The sequence below is a fragment of the Panthera pardus genome, unplaced genomic scaffold (assembly GCF_024362965.1).
Source record: "Panthera pardus isolate Hobbes unplaced genomic scaffold, ASM2436296v1 HiC_scaffold_20, whole genome shotgun sequence".
Classification (NCBI taxonomy): Eukaryota; Metazoa; Chordata; class Mammalia; order Carnivora; family Felidae; genus Panthera; species Panthera pardus.
The window spans coordinates 61785144-61801376 of record NW_026526766.1 but is presented as its reverse complement, the minus strand read 5'-3'; the positions used below and the strand labels follow the sequence as shown (position 1 = coordinate 61801376).

The following is a 16233-nucleotide window of genomic DNA, read 5'->3' as shown; positions in this document are numbered from 1 at the left end:
CTAAAACACATAGGCAGTTCAAAGTAAAAGGATAAAAAAATAAACCCTGTACAGCTGAACAACCTTGAACAATATAGGTTTGAATCTATAGATTCAATAAATTAGCATAAATTTGAAAAAGATTTTTTGTTTTGGTGGAGCTTGACAAGCGGATTCTCAAATGTATGTGGAATTGCAAGGGAGCCTGGGTGGCTCAGTCAGTTGAGCATCCAACTCCTGACTTCAGCTTAGGTCTTGATCTTGCGGTTCGTGAGATCCAGCCCCACACAAGGCTCTGCATTGACAGCATGGAGCCTGCTTGGGATTCTGTCTCTCCACCCCTCCCCCCCCCCCGCCCTCCCCCAGCTCGCGGGCGCACACACACGGTTTCTCAAAATAAATAAACAAACTTTTAAAAGAATGTATATGAAATTGTATATACAGGGCTGAGACTAGCCTTGAAGAAGGTAGGAGAACTTCCTCTATTATATACTGATTGATTATAAAGCCACAGTAACTAAGACAGTGTGCTATTAGTTCAAGAATAGAGACAAATACACCAATGAAACAGATAGCCAAGAAGCAACCCAAACATATATGCACTGAATTCATAACAAAGGTTCCACCGCAGGGAAGCATGATCTTTCCAAAAGTCAGTGCTTGGTCATTTGGGTATGCCTGTGGGAAAAAGATAAAACTGGACACACCACTTCACACCATACACAATAATCAACCAAATGGACTGCAGACCTAAATGTGAAAGGCAAAACAATAGAATATCTTTATGACATTAGGGTAGGAAATACTTCTTAAATGTGGCATAAGAAAGCAACAAGAAAAAAATTGATAACCTTGACTATATTAAATTAAATGAACTTCTAAGTCATTGAAGAACACAACTAAGACAATGAAAAGGTTAACCACTGAGTGAAAGAAGATAATTGCAACAAATATACTGATAAAGTGGTCACAGGCAGAATAAAGAGCTCTTATAGAGAGTAAGAAAAAGACAAAAAACCCATAGAAATGTGGGCAAGAACCCAAAATGGGCACTTCTCATAAACAATAAGTTACTCAATCTCATTTATAGTCAGGTAAATGTAAATTAAACCATAATTAACTACCCACTAGAAAGCTAAAATTAAACTCTGACTTTACTGAATAGTGGTGAGGATGTGTAGACCACAGGAACTCACATTCATTGCTGGAAGGAGTGTAAAATTAGTACAACTATTTTGGAAAATAGTTTGGTACTATACTACAGTGAAAATAAGGATGCCCAATGTCCTAAAAATATACTCAACAGAAATGTATGCACATGTGTATCGGTAAAAATATACAAGAATGCTAATCACATTTGTAATAGAAACTGAAAACCCAAGTGACCATCAACATATCATAGTATATATTTACCATACACTATGGTAAACTCATACAATGGACTACACACAATAATGAAAATGACTGAATACTGCTATAGGCAAGAACACAGATAAGTCTCAAGCTAGACACAAAAGACATATTCTGTTTAATTCAATTTATATAATGTTCAAGAATAGACTAAATTAATTTATAACTTAATGATACATTCTGGTGGTAAAATTATACAGAGAGACTAAGAAACAGTTATCATATAAATCAAGATAGTAATTACTTTTGGTGGGAGAAAGGTGATTGTTATAGGGAAGAGACTATGAGGGGTTTCTAGGATGCTGGCAATTTTCTATTTTTGATCTGAGTAGTAGTTACTTGAGTGTTCCCAGGATAACAATTTGTTTAGGTGTATATTTATGTTGTATGCATGGCACACATGTTATATTTCACAGTAAAAAGTTTTAGTAACATTTTTAGAAAAGCACATTATATTAACCTGATGGTCAATTAAGTTAAGGATAGAAACAAGTCAAGTTTGAAAGCATTTGGGTAGGGGTAAAAATGAGTATCAATCTCACTGTGGAAGTATATTGCCAACCATCTTCCTGGATAAAAGATAAATTCATTCATTTGACTAGATTGTGATTTACCTAATTTCTTTACCATTGTATCCTCAAGGCTATATGTGATCCCTCATATACGCTTTGATTCAATAAACATAGTAAATGAATAATGAATTCTTTCTTAATATTTTCCACAAAGGGCAAAGCAGTAGTCCAACAACAACAGAGATCTCCAACTATCAAGAATGTAACTAAATTAGTTCCCTAGGAATGCATAATATAAGTCACTAAGCATATGAAACGTATCATCTTTCATTAGCTGGAAGAAATAATGAACGGAACCACTTTTTTGGAATTAATTCTGACATACAAGGATAAAATAGTGAAGTGGGAATGAAACGCAAGAGAAAAAGCAACCATGCCATCTTGGAGCTCTTAATAGTTAAAAAAGAATAATGGAAACACTGATACTCAGGGAACTGAATCAAGTTTTTCTGGAGAAAATAGTTGTGTGATGCCACAGAAATTATATTGTGATAGGAAGATCTTTTTTGAAAGAGAGAGTTTCTAAAAGGTGATATCCTGACACTAGAAACAAAAAAGCTAATCTGATAAGAAAGAAAAGAGGTATCTGAAGAATCCAATATGGTGGTATATGGTGTGCTATGGTAAGTTCAGAATTTTAAGAGACCTGTTTTTTAAAAAAAAGAAAAATAAAGGCATGTGAACAAGGATGAATACAAAAGAGTGATCTGAAACCAGGAGAATCATGTAAGTAAAGTAGGAGCCCAGAATGAGCGGAGGCTGATGAAAAATGTTAAGAACAATAAAAAGGATTTAAAAAATACATGTAGAGCAAGAACAAGAAAGGAGGATTAGGTCTACCGCTTAGGGCAGATGGTATAATGTTAACAGATGATGCAGAAAAAGCAGAGCTACCAAACTCCTATTTTGCTTTTGATTCTCTATTAAGAAGATATATTCAAAAGTGAAAGGGGCATAAGAAACATGCTCAAAGGAAACTTGAAACATCTTACTATAAGAATCTAGACAGGCTTCATGAAGGAAGTGAGATTTGAGCTTACCCTAAAGAACACTAGGAAAACAGAACATACTAAATAGACTAGACTGGGGAAAGACAGAGGTGGAGGACAAGGACAGAAGTCTTCTAAATACCACACTTCATCAATTTTAAGACACAATATCTTTCCCACATTCTAACATCTCTGAAATTGGAATGCACCTTAAAATAGATGTCAAAAAAGCACAACGTGCCATTCTCTGGCAGCACTTTTTCTTTCTTGGAGGTACACAAAACAATGGTGTGTCTTACAACAGATGGTACCTTAGATTTAATTTCCTCCTTGAGGTTCTATAGGACCTATGCTAATCAGAGTAGAGGTGAAAAATCCTAAATCCTGATTATTAAGCTCATAAATATTTCAAGGCAAAACTAAAATTTAAATTCAATTGAAGCTCAAAATAATCTGCAATAATTTACCTTCTAATAGCATTCATTTTGGAATCTACTGTATCCTCTTTTCCATTCCCTACCAGGCCTTGACTCTCTTTAATCTTTTCTTCTCTAAGTTCTGTCTACTATCCTCACTTCCCTTTCTTCCCCCCTCATCCCCTCTTTTCTATTGCTTCTCCCTTTCAAAATCTCTTAAAAATTTAAAAAGTACATAACTCAACTGTTCCATATTTCTGACAGTAAAATTATGAAAGTCAAGTTTTACTCCTAGAAGTTCCATGGCTGATATTCATTCATTCTTCTTTCTTTCTTTCTTTCTTTCTTTCTTTCTTTCTTTCTTTCTTTCTTTCTTTTCATCACCTACAGAACTAGCATAGACTCTCTGTAGAGCAGTATCTTTCTAAATGTGGTCTGAAATCTACTATCTCAGAATCTCTAAAGTGAGTCCCAGAAATCTGTGTTCTCAACAAGTTCTGTATCACCACTGCTATGGAGACTAGGCTGATCAAGTTTCTTCTACAGAATCCAAGTTAATGTTCTTCAGTGAATTATTACAGTAGTAATAATTTCCAACTTTTTAACTTAATTCCAAAATTTGATCACAAAATCTTTCTTAATGCTAATGTTTTCTTATCCCACAGAAGAAAACTAGTAAACTTATTCCACTTGCAGTTTCAAAACATAATAATAGACTTCTGCTTCTGCAGAGTGTGTAGAACAGAGCACTGAAGTACTAGAGAGAGCTGCATAGAAAGAGAATCCTGCACATATGCAAGGGTACAATCCTCAAGTATGTAGCAGAGAAATGATCAGAACATGTATGTGGGAAAACTACTTGAGGCTAGGAGAAAAAAATCATCCAAAAAGATTAGAGGGAACAGTGCCTAGTACTCAAAGCTTTAAACAGTGTCTGTTCCCACCAGCTAAACTGGAAAAACTCTGAATTCCCTAGGCAGTGGGTAGAGCACTCAGAAAGGTTTTACTGCATTAGTGGGGAAATAATTAGCCCTAGACTGAGCACTGTTCCAATGAAGCCTAATAAATCATAAAAGTTAGACCCAAAAGAATCAAACTGTTTCCAAGTATTTTAACTGTATTCCAGAACAAAGCTCAGTAAGATTTATAGGAACATAAAAATATCTAGCACTCAAAAAAAAAAAAAAAAAAATCTAGCACTCCGCCAAGTAAAGGCCTCCCAATCAAATATCACCAGACACACAAAGAAATAGGAAAATATGACCCAAAATGAGGAGAATAATCACTTGATTGAAACTGACCCAGAATTGACATAGATATTAGAATTAGCAGAGAAGGATATTAAAAGTTATTATAATTGTATTTAATATGTTTAAAAAGTTAAGGAGAGACATGAAAAATATAAAGAGAAACCCAAATCAGGGTGCCTGTCTGGCTCAGTTGGTAGAACATGTGACTCTTGATCTCAGGGTCATGAATTCAAGCCCCATGTAGGGTGTGGAGCCTACTCAATTAAAATAAAAAAATAAAAAAATAAAAAAAAAAAAGGAAGGAAGGAAGAAGGGGGTTAGGAAGGAACCCAAATCAAAGTTCTAGAGTTGAAAACTACAGTGTGTGTGATGAAAAATGCACTGACTGTATTAACAGCAGATTGGACACTGCTGCTGCTAAGACTAGTAAACACGAAGCATGAAGGCACAGAAATAAAACTATCTAAAATGAAACACAAAGAGAAAGAGGAATCCAAAAAATTGTAAGATAACTTCAAGAAGCCTAATATACGTGTAATTGGAGTCTCTGAAGAAGAGAGATGGGAGGGGACAGAAAACATATGAAGAAATATGGCCCCAAATTTTTCAAATTGTATGCAAACTATAAACCTAGAGATCCAAGAAACTCTACAAATTGAGAGCACAAGAAATGTGAAGAAAATGTCACACAAGCTCATCATGATCAAAGTATTCAGAGCCACTGATAAAGGGAAAATTGTAAAAGCAGCCAGAGAATAAACACATACTACATACTGAGAACAAAAATACGAATGAAACATTTCTTATTGCAAAAAAATGCAAGTGAAAAAAAGTTGAAAACACCTCTAAGGTACTGAAAGAAAAAAGTTAATATAGAATCTTATATACAGCAAAATTCCTTTTAAAAACAAAGGCCAAATAAAGGCTTTTTATATATACAAAAGCAGAACTCTTCATCACCAGCAGAACTGTGCTCCAAAAAATGTTAAAGGAAATCTTTTAGGCAAAAGGAAAATTATACCAGATGGAAATATGGTTATACACAAATGCATTAAGCACACCAGAAATAGAAATGCCATTATATAAGTTATTTTTCCCTTAATATCTAAATCACTTGAAAAAGATAATTGAGAGTTTACATTATGGAGTATATAACATATATATATATAAGTAAACATACAACAACAATTATATAAAGACTGGAGAGGAGAAATAAAGGTATATTTAAGTTTATTAAACATATGTGAAATAGTATAATATCACTTAAAGATAAACTGTAATAACATGTATACTATAAACCCTAAAGCAACCACTAAAATAACAAAACCAAAAGGTATAGTTAGCATGACAAAGACATACAATGAAATAAAAAATAATTCAAAATAAAACAGAAACATCATTAATCAAATGAAAATTAGGGGCGCCTGGGTGGCTCAGTCGGTTGGGCGTCCGACTTCGGCTCAGGTCATGATCTCACGGTTCGTGGGTTTGAGCCCCGCATCAGGCTCTGTGCTGACAGCTCGGAGCCTGGAGCCTGCTTCGGATTCTGTGTCTCCCTCTCTCTCTGACCCTCCCCTGTTCATGCTCTGTCTCTCTCTGTCTCAAAAATAAGTAAACATTAAAAAAAATTAAAAAAAAAAAAAAGAAAATTAAAATCACAGTGAGATACCACTAGAGACCTATTATAATGGCTAAAACTAAGAAGACTAACCATATCAAGTGTTGACAATGATATGGAAGAATATGAAATGGTACAACCATCTCATAAAACAGCTTGGCAGTTTCAAATAATTAAGGAATAAAAACTATATGATCCAGCTATTCCCATTCATAAGTATTTATCCAAGAGAAACGAAATCCTTTGTTCATACAAAGTCCTGTACTCAAATGTTCACAGCAGCTTTATTTGTAATAACCTCAAACTGGAAATAACCCAAATGTCCATCACAAATGAACAGATAAACAAGCTGCGGTATATTTATACAACGGAATACCTACTCAACAGTGAAGAGGAATGAAATACTGATACACATTGTAACAATGAATGAACCCCCAAAATATTTATGTAGAGTGAAGGAAGCCGGACAGAAAAAGAAGTTCATATTTCATGATTCTATTTATATAAAATTCTAGGAAATCCAAACTACTGCACAGTGGCAGAAAGCAGGTCAGTGGTTGCTGGGGTATCCAGGGTGTGTGTGTGTGTGTGTGTGTGTGTGTAGAATGGGAAGGGGTACAGAGGGATTTGGGAGGGAGAATCCAGAAGGAGAGTTACAATGGGGTTTGAAGGAACTTTTTGGGGCAATGGATATATTCACTATTTTGACTGAAGTGACAGTGTCATGGCATACACATATGTCAAAACTTATCAAATTATGTACTTTATTGTATATCAATTAACACCTCAAGAACATTGTTTAGGGTGAAAAAGCAGAAAGAAAATGCAAAACGATGTATTATTTATGTATAGCCACATGCACAGAAATGATAAATACTTGGTGCCTGCCTGGCTCGGTCAGGGGAGTGTACAACTCTTGACCTTGGGGGGTTGGAGTTCAGGCCCCATGCTGGGTGTAGAGCTTACTTAAAAAAATAAAAAAGAATGAAAAACTAAAAAGAAAAAAGAAATGATAAATACTTAAATCAGGAGAAAAGATTTCCTTCAGATTAAGATAGGAACAAGGAAAACGCAACCAAGGAAAATGGAACCAAGGAAAGGTACACAAGGGATTTCAATGGTATTTCTAAAATTTTCTTTTAAAAAAGGAACAGGGGCACCTGGGTAGCTCAGTTGGTTAAGTGACCAACTCTTGATTCAGATCAGGTCATGATCTCATGGTTCATGAGTTTAAGCCTCACATGAGGCTCTGCACTGACAGTACAGAACTTGCTTAGGATTCTCTCTCTCCCTCTCTGCCCTACTCCCTCCCTCCCCCTCTCTCAAAATAAATAAATAAACTTTAAAAATTTTTTAAAAAGAAGAAATAGTGACAAAATGTTACTATGTTACTTTGACAAAGTAGTGACAAAATGTTACTTTGACAAAGTTGGGTGATGAGGACATAAGTGTTACACTATTTTTAGTATTTTCTATATTTCATATGTTTGAAGTTTTGTGTGTGTGTGTGTGATTTGTCAAAAAGTTATTTCACCATTAGGTTGATGTCAGGTAGTTCCTAATTCCTATGTCAAGCATGTAAGTTCAGAATCATTTACTAGGGCTACAAAGAGAGTAGGTAAAAAGCTAACGTATTAGGTCTCTGCCATTCTACACAAAATTGTTTACACATGTATCTGCATTTTTCTAAAAAGTAAACCCATGGTATCTTGATTATTACATTAGCCATCTAACTGGTACTCTTATATCCATCCTTGCTCCCTTAGAATCTATCCTTTTCATGATAGTTAAGGTGATCTTTTAAAGTTGTATCAGGTCATTATCTGCTCAGATCCTTCCAAACACTTTCTACCCAACTTCAAATTATCATATTCTGCAAGGCCTTCCATCATCAGACTGAGCTGATCTCCCTGATCTCACCTCCTATATTCTTCTCACACCAGCCACACTGACCTCCTCACTACCCCCTTGAATATTCCACACATCCTGTCATCTCTGTCTTCCCACTTGATTTCCTATTACCCAAGGTTTATATTTTAACTTCCTTCAAGTCTCTGCTCAGATGTCATCAGAATCTTTCCACAACCACCGTATATATAAGTTCGTCACCTTCTGTGATTTTTTTGTTCCCTTTAACCTGCTTTACTTTTATTTCACGGTACTTATAACCATCTATTTTTTTTTATTTTTTTTTAACGTTTATTTATTTTTGAGACAGAGAGAGACAGAGCATGAACAGGGGAGGGTCAGAGAGAGAGGGAGACACAGAATCCTAAACAGGCTCAAGGCTCTGAGCAGTCAACACAGAGCCCGATGCGGGGCTCGAACTCACGGACCGTGAGATCATGACCTGAGCCGAAGTCGGACGCTTAACCGACTGAGCCACCCAGGCGCCCCAACCATCTAAGTATTACAGTTTATTAGAGGTGCCTGGGTGGCTCAGTTGGGTTAGCATCTGACTTCAGCTCAGGTCATGATCCCGTGGTTCAGGAGTTTGAGCCCTGCATCGGGCTCTCTGCTGTCAGTGCAGAGCCCACTCAGATCCTTTGTCCACCTCCCTCCTCTTACAAAAATAAATAAATGTTTAGTAAATAAGTAAATATTATATATTTATTTTAAAAATTACGTCTCTGCTTTTTCCACTCACCATCCCAGAATATAAGTTCAATGACAACAAGATTTTTCTTGTTTTGCTTACAGCTATATCCTCAGTGTCTAGACTAGTATCTAGAACATAGTGAAAGTTCAAATGTTTCTGCTCTTCTAATAATAATCAGACCAGAAAGGCTATTATTATGCCAAGTTTTGAAAATTTACAGCAATATCCACAAGTTAGACAAATGGGGCTACAGTCAATGAAGTAAGTTTAAAAACAACAAAGCATACTAACTCAGTAATTAAGAAGCTTGCGGTATGCAAGAAGTAAACTGAAAACTATGGCCAAACTCTCAGGAAAATGAAGGTGACATATCTCTCTCTTTAGCTCTATAACTAAATTTAATAACTAGTTATGGCTTTCCCCTCCTTCTTTCAGAAATATCCTGAAGTTTCTGTCTAAAGATTAAAAGATATGTTTAAACATATACTTATCTATACTGATCATTGTAAAAAGTAATTATTCTGAGTTAATTGAAATTCTGAAAAATGGCTAATTATGTATTTAATGATTAAAAGAGTGGCTATGCATATATTTGCCTTTGTTAAATATTGATTTAAGGATTCCTAATGTGTTTTTACGACATGTAATTTTGAGAGCAAATTGTGTACAGCTAAAAACATTTGGTATCATAATAATCTGATTTCCTTACAAACACAGAGCTCAAGTCCACTGGTAAACATTTAAACAACTTAGAGTAAATACATTCTAGACATCTCATTTATTATTAAAGGCTCCAGAGTCACAACTGTTTAATTATAATAAGTCTGGACTATTCTTGTTTTACCTAACTACTACACAACAACTTTACACTTATTTCAACATCAAAAGGCACCAAAAAGAACATATACATAGCTTCAAAAATATTAACTGAAACACCAAAAGCAATAAAACTCAAACAAGAAAAAGGTCTCCATTCATTTACTCAACACATATCTAATGAGGATCTATTATATAGGTATTAAGTGCAGCACTCCACTTTCTATCCACCTGAGTTAATATTAATTCCAGATTGGATTCCTGCACTAACACTTATTAAGACCTTGTGCACTTAATACACTAAGTTTCTCTATTCTTCAGTCTTCTTTATCTAAAAAAATGAGGATAACACCCCTTACCCAGCATCCAGACAACTGGCACTGTATCACTTACTGATCTCTATAATATGACAATTAATTATAGATTGACTTCTATTACTAAAACCTTAAGCTATTATTTAAATATTTTATTTAATTTTTTATGAATTCCCACCTACGTAAGTTTCTTCAAAGCAGAAACTGATATATTTTTCATAATCCTCTATCACCAGCTAGTATTATATGTTAAGTACTTGGGGAGGGTAGCAGGGAAAACTAAGCTTTAAAATACACATTTTGGGGGCACCTGGGTGGCTCAGCTGGTTAAGCGTCCGACTTCAGCTCAGGTCATGATCTCATGGTTTGTGAGTTCAAGCCTCACGTCAAGCTCTGACAGCTTGGAGCCTGGAGCCTGCTTCTAATTCTGTCTCCCTCTCTCTCTGCCCCTCCCCTGCTCATGCGTGCACGCTCTCTCTCAAGAATAAACATTAAAAATTAAAAAAAAATAAAATAAAATATACATTTTGTACTTTTATATGACAAGCCAAACAAAATGGGGAAAAGTGAAGCAATTACAATGTTTTAAATTAAACTAACAAAAAGCCAACACTCATGTTTAGCTTCATCTAGCAGCTAAATGTGAAAGCATGAAATCAAGCTTATTCCAATTCTTCTTACTAACTGAATACCTACTATATGACAGGGGCTGTGTAAGCACTTGGTATACATGATTAACAATCGTTATAATCATCCTGGAATACAGCAGAACGAATGAGATTTTACTTTCTGAAAAAACATTATGTATAAATTAAGAATTATTTTGTAGAGGGATCTGTTGTTATTTATAAGATCTTTTTCTAAAAAGTAAATTTGAACGAGCTTATTTATAACCATTTCTTGTAATAACTAGAAAGCTGGACTAAAAAACAAAACAAAACAAAACACAAGAAATCAAAACAAGAAAGAAATCAGGAAAAAGGGGTAATCTTACAAGAGAAGAAAAATATTACTCAAAAAAATAAACTATAAATAGAAAGCTCAAAGGGACTTAGACTGTTCAAACTAACAAGAGAACTTAAAGATAATCAGCAACAGATCTATGAATGAAAATTAATTATATTTCTATATACACCATCATGGTAGAAAGCATAATTAAAAAGGACAACATTTAAACCTCTCCCAAATACACACACACTGTAAAACTGTAAAGTACTTAAGAATAGATAAGTGAAATAGATAAACAAAATAACTATAAGCCCTGTATTCCAGTCATTTGTTGCTGCATAACAAATTCATCCAAAACTTAAGGATCTAAAACCACCATCTGATTTTGCAGGCCAGAAATTAAGGACATCCTCAGTCGGGCAGTTCTCACTCGGAGTCACCCATGTGGTTGAGTCAGGCACCCGCTGAGGCTATAGTCATCCGAAAGCTCTAATGTCTGAGATGGCTCACACGCGTGTGGCTGGCACTTGAGGCTGCAAGTTCCTAACAGCTCAGCTGTGGCTGTGGCTATCTCCCACAAAGGGATCTCAGGATAGCTGGACATTTCACATGATGCTGAGGTTTCCACAGAGCAAGCACCCTCAGAGAACCAGGGGAATCTATCTGACTTTTCTGACTTAGCCTCAGAAATCAGGCATTATTTCTGCCTCAGCCCAGATTCAACAGGAAGGGAATCAGACTCTACCTGCTGGTTGGGGAATAGCAAGGTCATTGTGTAAAATTCCAAATAGAATGGAAACATTTTGCAGGTATTTTTTAAAAGTATAATCTATCATTATCTGTATGCAGAATATTAAAAAAGACATAAAAAGTGCAAGAACCACCCATATTCATAGGTAGGAAAACTGGACATTGTAAACATGTCAATTTTCTCTAAATACATGGATAAAGCCAATGCAATTCCCAAATTCCCAACAAGATTGTGTATGGACTTTGACAAGCAGATTCCAAATCTTATATGGAAGACTAAAGGTATACGTATAGCCAAATCAGTCCTGAAAAGGAAGAGTAAGATGGAAACGCTGTCCTACCAGATATCAAGCCTTATCATAAGGCTGTCATAATTAAGATGGTGTGGAACTTGATGGAGAAATAGACAAACTGACCAGTGGAACAGAAACACCAGAGACAGGGGTGCCTGGGTGGCTCAGTCAGTTGAGTCCGACTTCAGCTCAGGTCATGATCTCAAGGTTCATGGGTTTGAGTCCCACGTTGGACTCTGTGCTGACAGCTCAGAGCCTGGAGCCTGCTTCAGATTCTGTGTCTCCCTCTCTCTCTGCCCCTCCCCCACTCATTCTGTCTGTCTGTCTGTCTCTCTCTCAAAAATAAACATTAAACATTTTTTTTTACATAAAAAAACGACCAGAGACAGACCCGTACATATATGGAATTGTGATATGTAAAAAGCACTGCAGAAATCAGTTAATAGTGAGAGAACTGGTTTTCCAAATGGAATAAAGGAGATTTGTATCTACTTCATAGCACCAATTTCAGATGGATTCAAAACATAAGTGTTAAAAGTAAAACATTGAAAACATTCAATAGAAAATATAAGAAAATATATTCTTGATCTCAGGAGAGTATTCCTTGAATAAGACACCCAAAGCAAGACCACAAAACAAAAGACTGACAATTAGACTATGTTTAAATTAAGAATTCCTTTCAACAAAGACACTATAATGAAAGTGAGCAGATAGTTCTTACTATACATAATAATGAGAAACCTATAAACTCTATTATAACTGTTCATGAAACTGTCCAAAAATCAGTTTTATACAAACTAGCCAAGAACTAGTCTATACACAAAATTCAGAGCATATATGAATAAAACTAAGCAAATACTTACATCTAAAAACAGTCTCAATCTCATTCTTTTTATGGCACACATAAATCTTTTGTGCCAGATGGAGGTCATTAATGGAGGTCAATATATTCTTTAATCAGTAAACACTCTGACCATAACCACTGTCTCAAGAAAATAAGTGATTTTTACTAACATATTAAACAGTGAAGATGGCAAGAAATCCAAGTCATAATAATCTCATTGACATTTACGTGCTTAGCACCATTCAATAAACACTGAATCTTGATGAACAGCAGGTACTGTGATATACACAAATAGCAGAGACACAATCCCTGATCTTCAGGCTTATAATCTAGTTGGCAAGCAGTAAAATACATATATAGAGAGGTAGGTCAAATTTCTACTAGACCTCAAGTCAATCCGTTTTTCTCTATCTCCACTATCTCTGTAATCTCTCCTAAATGATCTCTTGCAATCATTTCATTCTATCCCAATCTATTCACTACACTGCAGCTACAGTAACCTTTTTGAAATCCAAGAAGATCAGAGATGCATTCTTTGGAAAAACAGACTTTAGATTCAGAAACACCAGGCACAGGGCTAAAAGAAGGGATTTATGTGAAAGCGTGTACTGAACAATGAAAGCCCAGCATCCTTCACCTACCCTGCTTTTATGACTGAAAAATAAGTGCCTACTTGCCCTGGGAGGAGGAGGAAGAGAAGGATTCTTCTTTAGAAAACTGAACCAGAGCAAACCTCCAGCTACTGATGTCTGGAGGGTCATCCAAGGAAAATGCCATCATTTGCCAATTCTTGCAATTAAAGATTTAAAAAAAAAAAAAAGCAAAGAAAAAACACAGAGTAATAACATATTGAATAATTTAAATTTCCCAGAACTAAAGAACATAAATTTTTAGACTGAAAGAGTCCAACACAAAGCACATCATCATCAAATTTGAGAACACCAGGGATAAACAGACTACAAAAGCTTCCAAAGAGGGGGGAAAAAATAGATCTCATATAAAAATTGAGAAATCAGACAATATCAGCTTCATTAAGAGCAACACTAAACTAGAGAACCCTCAAATCTGAAAGAATACCAGCTAGAATTCTATACCTACTGAAATTAGCAATCACATGTAAGGGGAGAAAAGGGGTATATTTTAGACTCATAATAACTTAAAAATTTACCTCCAATGTAAATTTAGAGAGCTTATTTAGAGAGCTACTGAGAGATGTACTCCAACAAAACAATGGAGTAAACCAAAAATGAGGAAGACATGATACCCAGGAAGACAGGGACCCAACACATAACAGCAGCTGAAGGAAGTCCCAGAACAGCACCTGTGCAAGAAGCCTAGAAAGGAAGTCCAGATTGGAACTGGGAAGAGGGCTACAGGAGGGAGTGTTCAGGATAAAGAATGGAAGTAGAATATTTGGACATATGAAAATTGTCACTGATAGCACATAGCAAAGATGTGGAGCATTTAGAAAAAAATTACGAATACCCAGAAAGCTAGGAAATTAAAAAAAAGACAAATATCAACTTCAAAAAAAGCAAAGACAATATTGTATTTCACTATTTGGTTTAGAAGAAAACAGTATTTTTATAATCAAAATAATAAAATAATGATTTATAATTTAACCAAAAATTATAATGTATGTATTTGTATAGGTGGAAAGAAAGTACCAGAGCTGGGCAGAAAGCTAGATCACCACCTATTATGGTAAGAAGAGGTAATGTCTGAACCTGATTAATTAAGAAATAGCATTCTCACATTATATTAAGGAATAAAGAGCTACATACCAGGGAAAATGGCCAAAAGGATTAAAAGTGGTTTCTTCCAAGTAGGACACAGAGATGGAGAAGGGTAAGGTAAAGCTTTTACTTTTATTTCACTTTTAACTATGTAAATATAGGACTTTTAAAAATTAAAAAAAAAATTTTTACATTTATATTTATTTATTTTTGATAGAGAGAGCACAAGTGGGGAGGGGCAGAGAGAGAGGGAGACACAGAATCCAAAGCAGGCTCCAGGCTCTGAGCTGTCAGCACAGAGCCCCAGGCAGGGCTCAAACTCACAAACCACGAGATCATGACCTGAGCCGAAGTCAGACGCTTAACCGACTGAGCCACCCGGGTGCTCCAGGATTTTTAAAAATTTAAATAATTAACATTTATTTATTAAAAAGACAATAACTGCAAAGAACACTTGTAATAAATACTATGTTACTGTAACAGTATCGTTTTGAAGTTCTTTTTTAAAAAAATTTTTTTAAGTTTATTTATTTTGAGAGACAGAGAGAGAGAGAAAAAAAAATGCATGTGTCAGGGAAGGAGCAGAGAGAAAGAGCAGGAGAGAGAATCCTGAGAAAGCTCCATGCTGACAGCACAGAGCCTGCTTGGGATTCTCTCTCCCACTCTCTGCCCCTCCCCCACTTGCACATGTGCACACTCTCTTAAGATAAATAAACTTTTTTTTTTTTTAAGACAACAACATAATATATGCAGGGGACATGAACAGGCGATTTACAAAAGAAATATTACTATCCAAGACACATATGAAAAAAACTTTTACCATTCAAAGCAATAAAAGCTCCAGATTAGAACAACAAAAGCAACATTATTTTAACTTACTAGTAGGCAAAATTTTGAGAAACTGATAATACTAATGTACATAAGGTTTTTGGAAAATGCGTTGATTTTGAGTATAAGTTGATACTTTGTTCCTGGAGGAAATTTTGGTATTATGAATCAAAATCTTAAAAATATGTATGACATTTGATTCAGTGACTCCTGCTAAAAATGCACCCTTAAAGAAATAGTTACAAATATACATAAAAGGATTCAGCCACAAGACTATTTAGTTTAGCAAAATATTCTTAAGACTGTTTTTCATATTGATCTACTAGAAACAATGTAATAGACTTACCTGAACTGTACGGCCTGCGTTGATATGCTCTTCATGCAACTTATCCCAGATTCGGCACCTTTGATACTACATAAAAGAGAGGAAAGGTACTGAATTCTTGTTTAATCACTAAACTGATTATTTCTACTTATCCACAAAAATCCCCACTCACCTACCCAAACTTAAACATACCAGCTAAAAGTTATGGACTTTATAGTTGCAGTTAATGGTTCAATGACAATACAAGTAGGAAATTTTCAAAAACATTACACACAAAATTCTGGCAAATGGTAAAACAAATAAAAATCACTAGATATAATTCATTTTACTGAAGAAAAAACAAAAAACCAGTGTACTTTGTCTTAAAAATTCTTTGGAGATGAAAAAATAAAGAATGAGAATGTAAAAGTGTGAAAAATAAATAGATTAAGGGTACTCATCAGAGAGTCTCACTATTCATGAAGAATGTTAAAAGTTTGTCAGTGATAGTGTCAACTATTAAAAACCACAATCTGACCTTGAGAAAAAGTTACATTGATAGTGCAG

General features: G+C 35.1%; 1 protein-coding gene across 2 annotated transcripts in view; it reads right to left on the bottom strand.

Moving 5' to 3' along the window:
* STX17 (syntaxin 17) overlaps positions 1–16233 on the bottom strand; it is a 66862-nt gene that overhangs the window by 30311 nt on the left and 20318 nt on the right. For both annotated transcript variants that reach the window (XM_019454354.2, XM_019454355.2), the window contains exon 3: positions 15709–15774. In XM_019454354.2, the coding sequence (XP_019309899.1) occupies positions 15709–15774 (66 nt within the window). The remainder of the gene's footprint in view (positions 1–15708; positions 15775–16233) is intronic.